General features: G+C 49.5%; 1 protein-coding gene across 1 annotated transcript; it reads right to left on the bottom strand.

Moving 5' to 3' along the window:
- Positions 1–4177: 4177 nt before the first annotated feature.
- COQ4 (coenzyme Q4) lies at positions 4178–16336 on the bottom strand. The gene is made up of 7 exons (XM_043916727.1): positions 15956–16336; positions 15739–15870; positions 14045–14141; positions 13427–13529; positions 5995–6124; positions 5300–5393; positions 4178–4753 (listed from the first exon to the last, which is right to left on the bottom strand). Exons 1-7 carry the CDS (start codon positions 16023–16025, stop codon positions 4582–4584), a joined length of 798 nt encoding a protein of 265 aa, XP_043772662.1. The 5' UTR covers positions 16026–16336; the 3' UTR covers positions 4178–4581.
- Between the last annotated feature and the right edge of the window lies 1 nt (position 16337).

Raw genomic sequence — 16337 nt, forward strand, 5'->3', positions numbered from 1 at the left:
GACTAAAGATCTAAATGTAAGACCAGAAACTATAAAACTCCTAGAGGAGAATATAGGCAAAACACTCTCCGACATAAATCACAGCAAGATCCTGTATGACCCATCTCCCAGAATATTAGAAATAAAAGCAAAAATAAACAAATGGGACCTAATGAAACTTAAAAGATTTTGCACAACAAAGGAAACTATAAGCAAGGTGAAAAGACAGCCTTCAGAATGGGAGAAAATAATAGCAAATGAAGCAACAAAGGATTAATCTCAAAAATATACAAGCAACTCCTGCAGCTCAAGAAAAATAAATGACCCAATCAAAAAATGGACCAAAGATCTAAACAGACATTTCTCCAAAGAAGACATACAGATGGCTAACAAACACATGAAAAGATGCTCAACATCACTCAATATCAGAGAAATGCAAATCAAAACCACAATGAGGTACCATTACACACCAGTCAGGATGGCTGCTATACAAACGTCTACAAGCAATAAATGCTGGAGAGGGTGTGGAGAAAAGGGAACCCTCTTACACTGTTGGTGGGAATGCAAACTAGTACAGCCACTATGGAGAACAGTGTGGAGATTCCTTAAAAAACTGGAACTAGAACTGCCATATGACCCAGCAATCCCACTCCTGGGCATACACACCGAGGAAACCAGATCTGAAAGACACATGCACCCCAATGTTCATCGCAGCACTGTTTATAATAGCCAGGACATGGAAGCAACCTAGATGCCCATCAGCAGACGAATGGATAAGAAAGCTATGGTACATATACATAATGGAATATTACTCAGCCATTAAAAAGAATACATTTGAAAAAAGTAAAAATACATTTGAATCAGTTCTAATGAGATGGATGAACCTGGAACCCATTATACAGAGTGAAGTAAGCCAGAAAGATAAACACCAATACAGTATACTAACACATATATATGGAATTTAGAAAGATGGTAATGATAAACCTATATGCAAGACAGAAAAAGAGACACAGATGTAAAGAACAGACTTTTGGACTCTATGGGAGAAGTTGAGGGTGGGATGATCTGAGAGAATAACATTGAAACATGTATATTATCAAGTGTGAAACAGATCACCAGTCAGGTTGGATACATGAGACAAGTGCTCAGGGCTGGTGCACTGGGATGACCCAGAGGGATGGGATGGGGAGAGAGGTGGGAGGGGGGTTCAGGATGGGGAACACATGTAACTCCATAGTTGATTCATGTCAATGTATGGCGAAAACCACTACAATATTGTAAAGTAATTAGCCTCCAACTAATAAAAATAAATGAAAGAAAAAAAAAAACTAACATCTTGAAAGTTAAAAAAAAAAAAAATGCTGGGCTGGATGAATCACAAGCTGGAATCAAGATTGCTGGGAGAAATATAAAGAACCTCAGATATGCAGATGACACCACCCTTATGGCAGAAAGCGAAGAGGAACTAGAGCCTCTTGATGAGGGTCAAAGAGGAAAGTGAAAAAGCTGGCTTAAAACTCAACATTCTAAAAACTAAGATCATGGCATGTGGTTCCATCACTTCTTAGCAAACAGATGGGGGAAAACTGGAAGCAATGAGATTTTACTTTCTGGAGCTCAAAAACCACTGTGGACAGTGACTGCAGCCATGAAATTAAAAGACACTTGCTCCTTGGAAGGTTTGTCTGTGACAAACCTAGACAGCGTATTAGAAAGCAAAGATATCACTTTGCCGATAGAAGTCCTTATAGTCAAAACTATGGTTTTTCCAGTAGTCATGTATGAATGTGAGAGTTGGACCATAAAGAAGGCTGAGCACCAAAGAGCAGATGCTTTTGAATTATGGTGCTGGCAAAGACTGTTGAGAGTCCCTTGGACAGCAAGGAGATCAAACCAGTCAATCCTAAGGGAAATCAACCCTGAATACTCATTGGAAGGACTGGTGCTAAACCTGAAGCTCCAATACTTTGGCTGCCTGATGCGAAGAGCCAACTCATTAGAAAAAGACCCTGATGCTGGGAAAGACTAATGGCAAAAGAAGGGGGAAGCAGAGGATGAAATGGTTAGATAGCATCACTGACTCAATAGACATGAATTTGAGCAAACTCTGGGAGACAGTGAAGGACAGGGAAGCCTGGCGTGCTGCAGTCCATGGAGTCCCAAAGTGTTGGACACAACTTAGCAACTGAACAGCAAGAAGAGGTAAAATCCCATTGGCAAGCTATATCATTTCAAAAGCTTTACACACTCAAAATTTTGATAGTTACTGCCAAACTGCTGCTCAAAAAGATAACACTGATTATACTTCTAAGAAGTTTCCATTATTTTACATTATAGGCAACTGTAAATATTCCATTATTTACATTATAGGCAACTGAGAACATTTTTCACATTGGTTACTAATAAAAACATACAAATAAACCACTCACCAGAAAATCTTCAAATCTCCCAGAAAAATAAAACACCCATAATCATGGAAAGTCTGTTGTGTGTGACCCTAGGGTGCTCCCCAGACCTGAGACCATCACTGCAAAATGCGGTTGTTGTGGGGACTGAATGAAATCTTGCCGGCAGGGTGCTCAGCACCATTACTTCAACCACGAAGCAGCAAGCCCCGACTGCCAGCCAGGCGGTGGTTCCCAACAGTGAAGGGAAAGGTCACTGCCCTCCGGGAGCACCCAGCTCCTAACAAACGCGGTCATCCCAGGGTGTGGTGAGCACTGTAAAGAAAACCCCGGATGAGACGGCTTCAGACAGGGTGGTCTGGGAAGTACCCTTGGAGGTGATGTTTGAGTACAAGTGTGAATGACAAGGAGCTGACCACGTTAGGACCTAGGACGTGGTGTTCTCAAAGGTAGGAAGAAGGCCGCCGTGGTTTATTCAGACGAAGGAGGGAAGATTCTGGGCCTCCGAGGCTGCGGTAAGTGCTCAGTAAGTGGTAGCTATTGCCACTGTCATTTTTTTCCCACCATGAGCTGGAGACCAGGCCCCCTCGCCAGCTCATCCTGACGCCCGGGGCCCATCTCTTGAGGGTCATAAAGGCCCAGGGTCATCAGGCATGGAGCGGCTGGAGCAGGTGAGCTTGCCAGCTGGGCAGAGAAGACCACCTGAGGGTCTGACCTTCCCCCACAACTGTCAACGTTTCCAGACCTCAGGGTGGAGGTGCTCGGGGCCCGGGGCAGCAGCTGGTAGGTCTGGAAAGGTGGCCTGTACTGCGAGGATGAATGAAGTACAGGGAGCTCGCCCCGACCTGCTCCTCGTCCTGCAGAAGTTCAAAGTGCTTAGGACGAGGCTTCCCTCTTGAAAAGGCCATGGTTTCAACATAGGCCTCCAGCCTCCCACTCTCCCTCTGCCACTGGGAGTGCTGGACTGGGTACATGGTGGGTGTGAGGAAGGCTGAGGCGCCAAGGTGGCTGTGCCAGCCAGGTCTTCGGACAGTCCCTGATTCCAGCCCTATCTCCGCTCCTACTGCCTCAATGAAATACAGGTGATGGTACCACCTCTGTCCTTGCGTTGTTGGAGGTGATGTGGTAATGCACCTGGGGTACAGCCGTAAACTCCAGCCCTTATTATCCACAGGGAGGCTGCGGCACAACCAGCCAGGCTGTGTGGCCTGTGTTCTTTCTCCAGACACCTCCTTGCTTACGTCTGGGACTTCCATCGCCCTGCCCACACAATGAGGGGCTAGCCTCCAAAACTTCTAAAGGTTCTGCCACCCTGGGAGTCTTTCTGGCTGTAAATCCCAAGACAGGGCCGCCCACCCTTCTGACAACGCTCTTCACCCTGCCTGTCCACAATTCTTGGCTCTGACTCGAGGAAAATGCCTGGGTGCTACTCCAAAGGGAGCCTGCAGCCTCACAGTCACCTCCTCCCACTGAGAACACAGCAAGAATAGAACAGCTCCTACTTGGGCCCCTTCTCTGGGCATCACCTCACGAACCCCCAGAGCAACCCTGGGAGGTGGGGGCCACTTCAATCCCTTCTACTGATGATGCAACAGATCCACAGAGCAGAAGAGATCTGCCCTAAGTCCCTCTGCTAGAAGGTGGAGGAGAAGTGGGGAATTTGAATCCCAGAGCAGCAAGGAAAAGCAGCAGAAGCTCTGGCTGGAGGGAGTGTCTGCCCTCAGCGCTCGATGGTCCAAGCCTGCCAGGGTCATGGGCAGCACTGGGCAGAGACGGGAGAAGCAGACTCGGGACCTGATGGGAGCCTTTATTCAGACAGCAGAGACCCACCTGCCCCTCTGCCTCCCTCTTCGTCAGGCCTTGGGAATCAAGGGCAGCCCTTCCCCCTGTGAGGACCCCCCAGCCTGGCACCCAGAGAACACTGGCAGGCAGGGAGGGCTCGGGCACATGCGCTGTGGACCTGAGCAATCCCTGAGCACACGGGGTTCGCTCCTGGCTCCCCTTGGAGCCCCACTGGCTGCTCCCTCCCAGGTTGGCCTTCGAAGCCGCTCTGCGGCGGTTATGATAAATTATAATGAGTGACGTCCAAGGGTCAGAGTTCACAGTGGAGGAACCCAGGTACTGGCAGAGGCGTGTTCCACTCCTGGCAGAAGAGGGGGGTGGGGTGGGGTGGGGTGGGGCCTCAGGTGCTCAGGGCCTACACCAGGCCCTCCACACGCAGGGGTGGCTCCGTGATGCCCAGCTCCTGCCGCAGGGCCTGCAGGGGCTGTTCCCAGCGCCGCTCATAGTACACGTTGAGGACACATGGGGCTCTGCGGCCATTCTCAACTGCCCATGGGATCAGCTCCGAGATCAGCAATCTCAGGCTCCTGTGGGGCCACAGAGGAGAGAGAAGACAGAGGACCCGGGGCCCTAAGCGCCGGGCACGCCACCTGCCTGGAGCCAACGTGTGTGTCCTCAGTTAATCCACACACAGACCCAAGAGGAGGCAGTTCCCAGCCCCACTTCAGATGAGGAAACAAAAGCTCAGTGAGGTAAAAGCCCTATGCTCAAAGCCACACATTCTGAACACACCAAAGCCCAGTTTTAAATCTAGGGCTCGCCCCACCTCCAGAAACTAATGCCAGACTGTGTCCCCAGGGACCCGCACCCCCACCCCACCAGCCCCAGGTTTCCTGACCCAACTGTTCTCACTCGATACTGGGGCCTGGCCCGTGAAACCCTCAAGTCCTATGAAGCGTCCAAGCTTCACACCTCATCCTGGAGCCCCTGCGCTAGGCCAGGTTCACGCTCTGCCCCAGCCTTCCCATCCTGGCTTCCTGAGATCCACTGGGGCTGCTCAGAAAGGCTGTGGGCTCTTCCCATTTCCTGGAGCCCTGAACCTTCCCCTGACCCCTCAGCCCTTGAGAACTTACTGGGCACTGAGTTGGATCGGTCCGAAGAGTGCACTCAGGACGCACATGGGCAGGCCGGTCTGGACAGCCTCAAACCATTTCACCACGATCTCTCCTGGCAGGCAGGGTGAGGAAGTGGGTGAGAAGTGAGGACGGGCCGGGGGAGGAGAGGCCAGTGATGCTCAGGGCAGGACACGGCGAGGTGTCTGCTCCACTCTGATCTCTACCGGGGGTCGGCAGTGCCCAGTCCTGGCCTGTGCTGGGCCTTGGGGCACTTGGTTTGGGGTGGGGGAAGAGGGTCCAAGAAAGAGCAGAAGGAGGTAAGGGCTGGAAAGGAAGCTTGGGGTCAGGGTGCGGGACTCCAAAAGCCAGGCTGAGGAGTCCAGGCCCCCGGGAACCGCTGAGGGTTTCAGAGCGTGGGGAGCCCAGGTGTCTGGACGCTGCCACGTCAGTGTAGGAGCCATCAGAGGCACTGGGGGTGGAGATGGGGATGTGTGGCCCAGATACACCACGATGTTCCGGTAAAGCGAAAAATGAGGCACTGGGTCAGCTAACTGGTGAGTGGCTGAAACAGGTGTGCCCTGACCTGGCCCTGCAGATAGATCGGGAGACAGGCTGAATGGAGGGCCCGGCCCCAGCCAGGCCCCTCACGGGGTATGCTCCACCCCACCCCCACTCTGGAAGCATCCAGGGGCTGCTGGCTGGCCAACACTCACCCAGGATGTTGGTGGGCATGCCCAGCAAGGTGTGGAGCATGTCGTGGATCTCCCGGTACCGCTGGATCACGTATGCCAGCTCCTCATCGTCCACGAAGCGGGTGGGTGCGCGGGTGTCTGGGGAGACCCTCTGAGGATCATGAAAGTGAAATCAGTCGTGTCCGACTCTGCGACCCCATGGCCTGTAGCCTGCCAGGATTCTCCATCCATGGGATTTTCCAGGCCAAGAGTACTTGGCCTGGAGTGGGTTGCCATTTCCTTCTCCAGGGGAATTTTTCAGACCTAGGGATTGAACCTGGGTCACCTGCATTGCAGGCAGATTCTTTACTGTCTGAGCCACTGGGGAAGCCCCCTGACAACCATGAGCCCTCCCTAGACCCCTTCCTCGTGGTTCCCGAGGTCCAACTTCCCAGCCTCCCCTCGACTCTCAACCATGCCACCAAATTCACACTGCACCAGAACTATCTCAGGACTTTAGGTCTGTCCGCACCTGCTGACAGGGGAGTCTACAGGCAGGGAATATAGGGGGCGGCCCCGTGGCCTACCCCAACTCACACAGGATGTACACCCCCTGCTGGAATCTCAGAAACCCCTGGCGGGGAGGGGGAAACAGAGGTGTTTACTGATATTGAGTTTCAGTTTTTACAAGATGAAAGAGCTCCGGTGATTGGTTTCACAACAATGTGACTATATTTAACACACTACTGAACTGCCCATTTAGAGATGACTAAGATATAAATCTTATGGGTTTTTTTTTTTTTTGAACCACCATTGGAAATAAAATGAGGGGGGGGGAGAAAAGATGCACCCAAGGCCCCCCCTTCTTCAGATGAGCTGCTCCCGGCCTAGGGTGCTCTTTCCCTTTGACAATTCCTACCTGTCCCTTACATGCGGGCTTAAGTGTCCCTTCTGCAGGAGGCTACCCCTGACCTCCAGACAGATCAGGTCCACGTTATGGTCTCTTATAGCACCCGGTACTTTTCTGTGGCATCTGACATGACTGTATCATGATGTCTGGTGCACGTGATCGTCAATGTCTCTTGTTCACACCAGCACTGTCGGGTACAGCAGCCAACTGTGGCAGCCACCAAGCCTTGAAATGAAACAAGTGCTAACTGAGATGTGCTGTATGTGCGAAATACACACTGGAGTTCCAAGACTTGGCATGACAAGAATAATGTGAAATCTCAATAATTTTATAGTATCAATTACATACTGAAATGGTATTTTAGTACACCAAAACAAGATATGTTATTAAAAGTAATACTACCTGTTTCTATTTTGTTTTTGTTTATCTGATAGCAGCAGATTTTAAATTCCCTTCATGGTAAGCCTGCTATCGCCGTGAACAGTGCTGCAGTAGCCTGTCATCAGCCCAAGATCGGGCTCTCTGTTCTGTCTCCAAGGCCTGGGAATCAATTCTTGTAAATGCAGGAGTAAAAGGCCAGCCCCAGGCACTTTCTGACCCCAGGCAGGGATAGCAACTGTCCTTCTTTACCTGCCCACCAGCAGAGATGGCAACTGTCCTTCTATACCTGCCCACTGCCTCTCTGAGTTCTCAGCGGCACCATGCAGAGTAGGTCTTCCTAGTTTCAGAGCATGAGCTCAGCCTGTCCAGAGGTCAAGGGATTTGGTGCCTCTATTTTGGGGGCTGCTAGCCCAGTGCCATGGTCTGTGTTTGTGACTTCATTGGGTCCCTGGTTCTAATTTCTTCTATAGAGTTCTATCTGCCGTGTGAAGCTGAAGGTGGTCAGTGAAGGCCGACATCTACTATGTGCCAGCACTGTATGAAGTCCTCCATACATATTGTCATGCCACGTCCTGAGAACACCTGGGGGTAGATATTGCTATCAGCCTCAGATACAGACAAGAAAAAAAGGAGAGATAAAGTAACTTTGTCAGAGATCACACAGCTAATCAAGTGGCTGAGTCAGGATTCCGAACACAGCCTGCTGGATTCCAAAGCCTTAACATCCATTATTAATCAGCCATATAAGTGCCTTGGAAGATAAACATGAGGTTTCCTAACCTCAGATAAAGAGTCTGAGGCTCAGAGGTCAAGTGATTTGCCCAGGGCTTTAAAGATGGAAAGAAAGGCTAGTAGTCAGTCTCAGGGGAGGTGGCCTCACCTTGACCTTTGAGCTAAACCTCCACTGGGACAAAGGTGTTCCCTTACATTTTGTAGGCTGCCGGGTTTCTATACTCTACAAGTATCACAATCTCCAGGGCTGTTACTTAAGGCTGTGGCTAAGCAAGGTGCCCAGGGAGGCCTTGGCAGTCCCGTCCTGTCTACAACAACAGGACAAAAGGCTCTGGGGGACTTCAGAAGGAGAATATCCTTTTCTGGGTGGTACCTGGAGCCAACTTCCCATTGATGAAATAAACTTGCATCTTGGTGAAATTTCTGGGTGACAGTATAAGATGGGCACGGGCAATAGGGAACAGTATAGGAGAGGATAGGAAGATGATTATTCTCTCAAGGACAATAATCTAAAGCAGATGTTCTCAACCGTCTACCTGAGGATAGCCGCAGTGTCTGGAGACATTTAAGGTTGTCACAACTTACTGGGGCAAGTGCTACTGGAATCTAGTATGTAGAAGCCAGGGATGTTTCCTACAATGCACAGCGCTGCCCTACAACAGAGAACTCTCCAGCCCCAAAAGTCAACAGTGGCAAGGCTGAGAAACCTTGCTCAAGAGCAACCGTGGCTCACTCTTTCACCTCCTCCAGGCTGGTTGGCTCCTGCAGCTGGACTGGATGGCAACTTGACAGAGGTGCTCTAATGGGATGTGTATGTGCTGGGGGGGCAGGGAAGGGTAGGAACAGAGATTCTGCTCTGCTATAGCCTAAGGTCCTTTTATAAAGCAGAACATGTTACTATCTGGTTCGAAACCTCAATGGCTTCCTATTGCTTCTATTACAAAATACAGACTTTGTCTCTAAGCAGATAGGGTAGGGGGCCCATGGAGAAAGAGAACCAGGCATGACATTCTTGAGATTAGAGAAGCCATTATAAAGCCTAAGTCAACTTGTGATCTAAACCTGGACACAATGCTTGCCCTTCAACATGTCTCAGTAATTAATGATCTTAAAGGAATAAAGGGATGTAGGAACTGAGGAAAAGCAGTTAAGAAACAATGAAAGAGAAGTGAAAGTGTTAGTTGCTCAGTCATGTCTGACCCTTTGTGACCCCGTGGACTGCAGCCCGCCAGGCTCCTCTGTCCATGGGATTCTCCAGGCAAGAATACTGGAGTGGGTTGCCATTTCCTTCTCCAGGGGATCTTCCCAACCCAGGGATCGAATCTGGGTCTCCAGGACTGCAGGAAGACTCCTTACCGTCTGAGCCATCAAGAAATAATAGTTCAAATATAAAAGAGTCCCAGCTCCTCCTCAAAGAATATACATTAACAATCTGATATGTATCTTTACACTTTTCTATAGGAACTAAGGTCCCCATCCAGGTGGAGAGTGATATCTACATGCTAAGATCCCAGACTAGTTAAGAAATGATGATGTTGACCTGACTCTCCTGACATCAATCAACTAAGACTTGGACCCTGTCGACCTTTGCTCCAATTCTATGCTGAATTCTCTGCTCAAGATCTGATAGAATGCCTGAAGAACTATGGACGCAGGTTCGTGACATAGTACAGGGGGCAGTGATCAAAACCATCCCCAAGGAAAAGAAATGCAAATAGGCAAAATAGTTGTCTGAGGAGGCCTTACAAACAGCTGAGAAAAAAAGAGACACGAAAGGCAAAGGGGAAAAGGAAAGATATACCCATCTGAATGCAGAGTTCCAGAGAACAGCAAGGAGATAAGAAAGCCTTCCTAAGTGAACAATGCAAAGGAATAGAGGAAAATAATACAATGAGAAAAACTAGAGATCTCGTCAAGAAAATCAGAGATACCAAGGGAACATTTCATGCAAAGATGGGCATAATACAGGACAGAAACCATATGGAACTAAAAGAAGTAGATGATATCAAGAAGAGGTGGCAAGAATACACAGAAGAACTACACAAAAAAATCTTAATGACCCAGATAACTACCATGGTATGATCACTCACCTAGAGCCAGACATCCTAGAATGCGAAGTCAAGTGGGCCTTAGGAAGCATCACTATGAACAAAGCTAGTGGAGGTGATGGAATTCCAGCTGAGCTATTTCAAATCCTGAAAGATGATGCTGTGAAAGTGCTGCACTCAATATGCCAGCAAATTTGGAAAACTCAGCAGTGGCCACAGGACTAGAAAAGGTCAGTTTTCATTCCAACCCCAAAGAAAGGCAATGCCAAAGGATGTTCAAACTACCGCACAATTGCACTCATTTCACACGCTAGCAAAGTAATGCTCAAAATTCTCCAAGCTAGGCTTCAGTAGTATGTGAACTGACAACTTCCAGATGTTCAAGCTGGATTTAGAAAAGGCAGAGGAAACAGAGGTCAAATTGCTAACATCGGTTGGATCATAGAAAAAGCAAGAGAGGTCCAGAAAAACATCTACTTCTGTTTCACTGACTATGCTAAAGCCTTTGACCGTGTAGAGCAGAAGAAATGAAAATTCTTCAAGAGATGGGAATACCAGATCACCTTACCTGCCTCCAGAGAAACCTATATGCAGGTCAAGAAACAACAGTTAGAACTGGACATGGAACAACAAAATTGGGAAAGGAGTATGTCAAGGCTGTATATTGTCACCCTGCTTATTTAACTTATATGCAGAGTTCAGTTGCTCATTCATGTTCGACTCAGCAATCCCATGGACTACAGCACGCCAGGCTTCCCTGTCCATCGCCAACTCCCAGAGTTTGCAAGAGTATATGCAGAGTTCATCATGCAAAATGCCAGCCTGGATGAAGCAGAAGCTGGAATCAAGACTGCCAGGAGAAATATCAATAACCTCAGATATGCAGATGACACCACCCTCATGGCAGAAAGCAAAGAGGAACTAAAGAGCCTCTTGATGAAGGTGAAAGAGGAGAGTGAAAAAGCTGGCTTGAAACTCAACATTTAGAAAAGTAAGATCATGGCACCTGGTCCCATCACCTCAAGGCAAATAGATGGGGAAACAATGGAAAAAGTGAGAGACTTTTATTTTCTTGGGCTCCAAAATCACTGCAGATGGTGACTGCAGCCATGAAATTAAAAGATGCTTGCTCTTTGGAAGAAAAGCTATGATAAATCTAGATAGCATTATTTAAAAGCAGAGACGTTACTTTGCCAACAAAGGCCCATCTAGTCAAAGCTATGGTTTTTCCAGTGATCATGTATGCATGTGAGAGCTGAACCATAAAGAAAGCTGAGTGCAGAAGAATTGATGATCTTGAACTGTGGTGTTGGAGAAGACTCTTGAGAGTCCCTTGGACTGCAAGGAAATCAAACTGGTCAATCCTTAAATAAATCAGTCCTGAATATTCATTGGAAGGACTGATGCTAAAGCTGAAGCTCCAGTACTTTGGCCACCTGATGCCAAGAGGTGACTCATTAGAAAAGACCCTGTTGCTGGGAAAGATTGAAGGCAGGAGGAGAAAGGGATGACAGAGGACAAGATGGTTGGATGACATCACCAACTTGAATGAAATAAGTTTGAGCAAGCTCTGGGAGATGGTGATGAACAGGGAAGCCTGGCGTGTCGCAGTCCATGGAGTTGCAAAGAGTCGGACACAACTGAGTGGCTGAACTGAACTGGACTGTAGCCTGCCAGGCTCCTCTGCTTACGGAATTCTGAACAACAAGCCCCTTCATGAATATGAATATACTGTCAGCTTAAAGTTTCCCCCAATTTTGCTGTTAACAGACAATGCTTTGGGAAAGATCCCTGGTGTTCTCCATACACACTGCAAGTAATAAATCCTTCCTTCTCCTGATCTTTGGTTTGGTTGTATCTTTAGGCTCAACACCCACCAAGAGTGGCTTTGGGGGTAACCCAGTTTCGGGGTGACACTTCCTGTGGCGTGCAGGGCCTGGCTGAGCTAGGCCGACCTTCCAGCCCACTGGCGGCCTCCCCACAACTCATTCCCCTGAAGCTATACTGGCCACATGGATCAGTTTTCCTTTTCCTAAACACACATAGCCTCGCACTTGACAGTTCCTCTGCTCAGAATGCTCTTCCCCAGCTCTCCTCAGAAGTGACTCCTCCTTAGCCTCCTGGAAATCTCCACCCCTTGCCCAAAATAGTTGGAATAATCCTCCCACTCATTAGCCTATGAAATTACCCAGCCCATAAAAAAACAAACCCTGCCACATTTCGAGGCCACCACTCTCAGCTTCTGCGGTGGCCCACACTCTGTCTGAAGTGTGTTTCTCTCTGAATAAACTCACTTCTTACTTATCACTTTGTCTCTCAATTGTCTGTGATGAGACATCAAGAACCTGAGCTTCAAGACCGTGGGTTTTGGCTGGGTTCGAGTCCCAGTCTGAGGTACACAGTGTTTCAGCAGGGCCTCCTATGACCACCCTGTTGGAAGTGGCCACCAGCCACCCCGACCCCACCCTTGCCCTCTATCAAGTAGACTGTTGTCCTCACAGCACCACCCGCGAGGACAGAAGCCCCACAAGGACAGGCGCTTTCCTAGTTTGATGCAGTGTGTCCCAGCTGAGGACATTGGTGTGATTTTTCTTCTTCTGGTTGCACCGTGAGGCATGCGGGATCAGTTCCCTCACCGGGGTCTGAACCTGCGCCCCTGAACTGGAAGGCAGATCTTAACCAAACCACAGGAAAAGTCCCATCTGGTATGTTTTAAGTACTAAATAAATATTTTGCCTGAATTTTCACATAAAAGTTTTCTTCTTTTACTACTTTACGGTCTACCTGTTTCCTCACTAGAATATTAGTTCCATGAGGGCAAGACCTTGTCTGTCTAAGTTGCCACTATATCCCCACACTTGGATCAGCGGATGGCACATGACTGATTCTGAAGAAATGAATGAGTTCCTCGGTAGTTGGGGGTCCTGCCCACCTACTCCCTGTCCTCTCTGGCTGGGGTTGGAGAGTGTCACAACTTGTCACACCCAAGGGGCACACTGTCTCTACAACAGGGGACACAATGTGATAGTTAAGAGCATAATCCTGATTTGAATATTGCCTCCAATAATACAGGCCTGTGAAATCAACAAGTTGCTTAACCTCTCTGAGCCTTAGTTTCCTCATCTTGGCAGAGTTGTTGGGGGGAATTCAGTGAGATCACATGTGAACCTGCCATGTGGCACACAGCAGAGGTTAGTAACTGCAGGGCAGTGTAATTGCTTGGAGCGATGCTCCTGGCCCACATGCCTGCACCACAGAAAATGACAATGCCTTGGCACGAGAGACTGCAAGGCAGTCCTGCCTATGGTGGAGGCGCAGGCCCCTCCTTCCTCAGGACATTACTCATGAGCCATTCATCTGCCCTCCCTGGTGACTGCCAAACGCACAGAAGCTAGAGACTCACATTCACATCCAGGAAACGGAGATACGCGCAGCCAAAGGAGCCCTCAGGAAGACCCCGGAGCTTGCCCATGTCAAGGGTGGACAGCGAGATCCGGGGACGCTCCCTGTGAAGCAGAAGGCAGGACTCAGATACTGGGAAGGCACCAGCAAAGGCAGGTGAAAGGTCCAGCTAGATCAAGGGTGTGAGAGGTGAAGGGGCAGAGGGCAGCAATGGGGTCAAGTCCTAATGGAGACCCTATTACTGGCCAGGCCGGTGGCAGGGACTGAAGAGACTACCACAAGCTAAGGCTGTGGTTTGTGCCTTAGGTAAATAGAACTCAGATGTGATCTGGGTAGTCACACAGGGCACTGCAGGGGTGGGAGTTACAGGCAGCCTATGTTATGGGAGGCACAAGAGCCCTGTTGTTGGAACTGGGCTGAGGCCACCATACTGCACTGTCCAGAGGTCATCAGAGTTGTCTATGTGAATGATACCTATGGAGTTGAGCAGTGCCCAGCCTGTGCAACCATCCACGGCCATGGTATCAAGAGAAGTTTCCTAGAGGAACACCATGTGATTCCAGAGAAATCAGAATCCCCAAAGAATGCCCTCAATCCCCCAGGCAGAGCTGGGACCTACTGCAGGATCTGGGCACCCTCTGGATCCCTCTTCATCTGGTCCCTGAGGACCTTCAGGGTACGGTGTCCTGTGGTCTCTCCCAGAACTGCAACCATGTCTGAAAGGAAAAAAAAATGGGGACAAATGGAGGCTGTGATCTTAGGTAAATTATCTGACTTGGTCTAAACCTTAATTTCATACATGGTAAAACAGAGTATCTAGCTCTTAGTTAGGAAGATTCAGGTTAAACAGTGAATCACCGGGCACACAATAAAGCTATAGTTACTATTGTCATCAGTCTAACGGGGTGAGGTGGCCCTGGCTAGCACAATGCTCCAAAGAGTTAATAAATCACTTTCACATCCATCATCAGGACAGAATGTCGCGTCTCTGTGGATGGGCAGACTGGCATCAGACAGCGCTGGGTTCGAGCCCCATGTGGATCACTATGTAGGTGACTGGGTGCAAACTGCTTCACGTTTCCAATCTTCAGTGTCCTAATATGTGAAGTGCAGGTAATACCTTTCTTTTAGGGTCAATGTTAAAAGTCAAGAAGGTTACGCATATAAAACACTTAGTATAGTGAGCACGTAAAATAAGGGTTCAGTGAGCAGTCAGCATTATCATTTTTACCGGAAAGAAGAATAGTGCTTTCAGGCCTAAGAATCCTAGAGGGGATGAGAAAAACACTGCAGGATCCCAAAGTGTCCTATTAAAACATCCAGCAAACATTTATTGAACGTTTATTATGAGCCATGCACGATCCCAAATGCTAACAGGATGCTATCATTTGATGGGTGCTCATAAATTGTCTAGTCCAGAGGTTCTCAGTGTGTCTGGGTAACAGAATCTCCCAGGAAGCAGTTTAAAAAGGCAGAAGCTCAGATCCCACTTCCCTTGCATTCTCCCCTACTCACTCCTGCTGCTGCTGCTAAGTTGCTTTAATGTGTCTGACTCTGTGTGACCCCATAGAGGGCAGCCCACCAGGCTCCCCCTTCCCTGGGATTCTCCAGGGGAGAACACTGGAGTGGGTTACCATTTCCTTCTCCAATGCATGAAAGTGAAAAGTGAAAGTGAAGTCGCTCAGTCGTGTCTGACCCTTAGAGACCCCATGGACTGCAGCCCACCAGGCTCCTCTGTCCATGGGATTTTCCAGGCAGGAGTCCTGGAGTGGGGTGCCATTGCCTTCTCCGCTACCCACTCCTGGCAGATTCCGATTGTGTAAATTTAGGGTGGGACCCTGGTATCTAAATTTTTATGAATGTTTCAGATGATTATGACTTGCAGCCAGGTTTGGGTATCCTGGTCTAGTCTAATCTACAGTTAACCAAGCAAACGGGGAGGCTTTGACAATGGCCGGGACCTGCCAGGCTTTAAAGGCAAGGGCGCATCGGGCCCTGGATCCCCGTGGTTGTTGTTCAGTCGCTCAGTCCTGTCCGACTCCTTGCGACTCCATGAACTGCAGCAGGCCAGGCTTCTCTGTCCTTCACTATCTTCTGCAGTTTGCTCAAACTCATGTCCATTGAGTCGGTGATGCCATCCAACCATCTCATCCTCTGTGACCCGCTTATCCTCCTGCCCTCAATCTTTCCCAGCATCGGGGTCTTTTCCAATGAGTCGGCTCTTCGCATCAGGTGGCCAAAGCATTGGAGCTTCAGCATCACTCCGGATCCCTAGTTGCCCCAGTAAAGCGCCGGCGGGGCGGGCTGCCTTACCGTGGCGATAGGGATCGTAGAGCGCCATCCCAGCAGAGCCGGCAGCCAGCAGCACCTTCTGCAGCGGGGAAGTGGGAATGTGTTCGGGGTAGAGCAGGCCGGCGCCATGGCTCACGGCTCTGAGGGGAACACCTGCGGGGCAAGAAAACAGCCGCGCGGTCAAAGGAGCGGAGCGAGTCACGTCCCCGGCCCTCCTTCCCGCACCCCCGCCGCTTGCCTGTAGAAGAGCCGGGACTGCCTCGGAAGGCGCAGAGCGGGCGCAGAAGCCCGTGCAGCAGCGTCGCCATGGCAGCGGGCACCGTCGGACGTCCTGGGGGGATAAGCGGGGCAAGGCCGACTTCGCCCCACCAAACTTCTCTGGAGACGGCGCGCCGGAGAAGTCAAATGGACTCGAGCCCTACTGCGCTGAGTGGGGAGGGCCTTTTGGGCGGGAAAAATAGCACGGACAGGAAAAGTCTCTCGCTAAGCATGAGAAAACCTAGGCAACCCCTTTGTAACCTACACCCACGGATATAAAATCCTCCTCATTTCACCTCACCCCCAAGAGAGGTCTCCAAGTAAGCCTCGCCAGGTTTGAGGTTCAGCACCGGACCCTACGT

The sequence above is a fragment of the Cervus elaphus genome, chromosome 11 (assembly GCF_910594005.1).
Source record: "Cervus elaphus chromosome 11, mCerEla1.1, whole genome shotgun sequence".
Taxonomy (NCBI): Eukaryota; Metazoa; Chordata; class Mammalia; order Artiodactyla; family Cervidae; genus Cervus; species Cervus elaphus.

Coding starts and splice junctions, on each gene's coding strand:
- COQ4 (XM_043916727.1), bottom strand. CDS start 16,025: ATGGCGACGCTGCTGCACGGGCTTCTGCGCCCGCTCTGCGCCTTCCGA. Junction 13,530..14,044: donor GAGGGTGCCCAGATCCTGCA/GTAGGTCCCAGC, acceptor TCTGCTTCACAG/GGAGCGTCCCCGGATCTCGC. Junction 4,754..5,299: donor CCGATCCAACTCAGTGCCCA/GTAAGTTCTCAA, acceptor GTGGCCCCACAG/GAGCCTGAGATTGCTGATCT.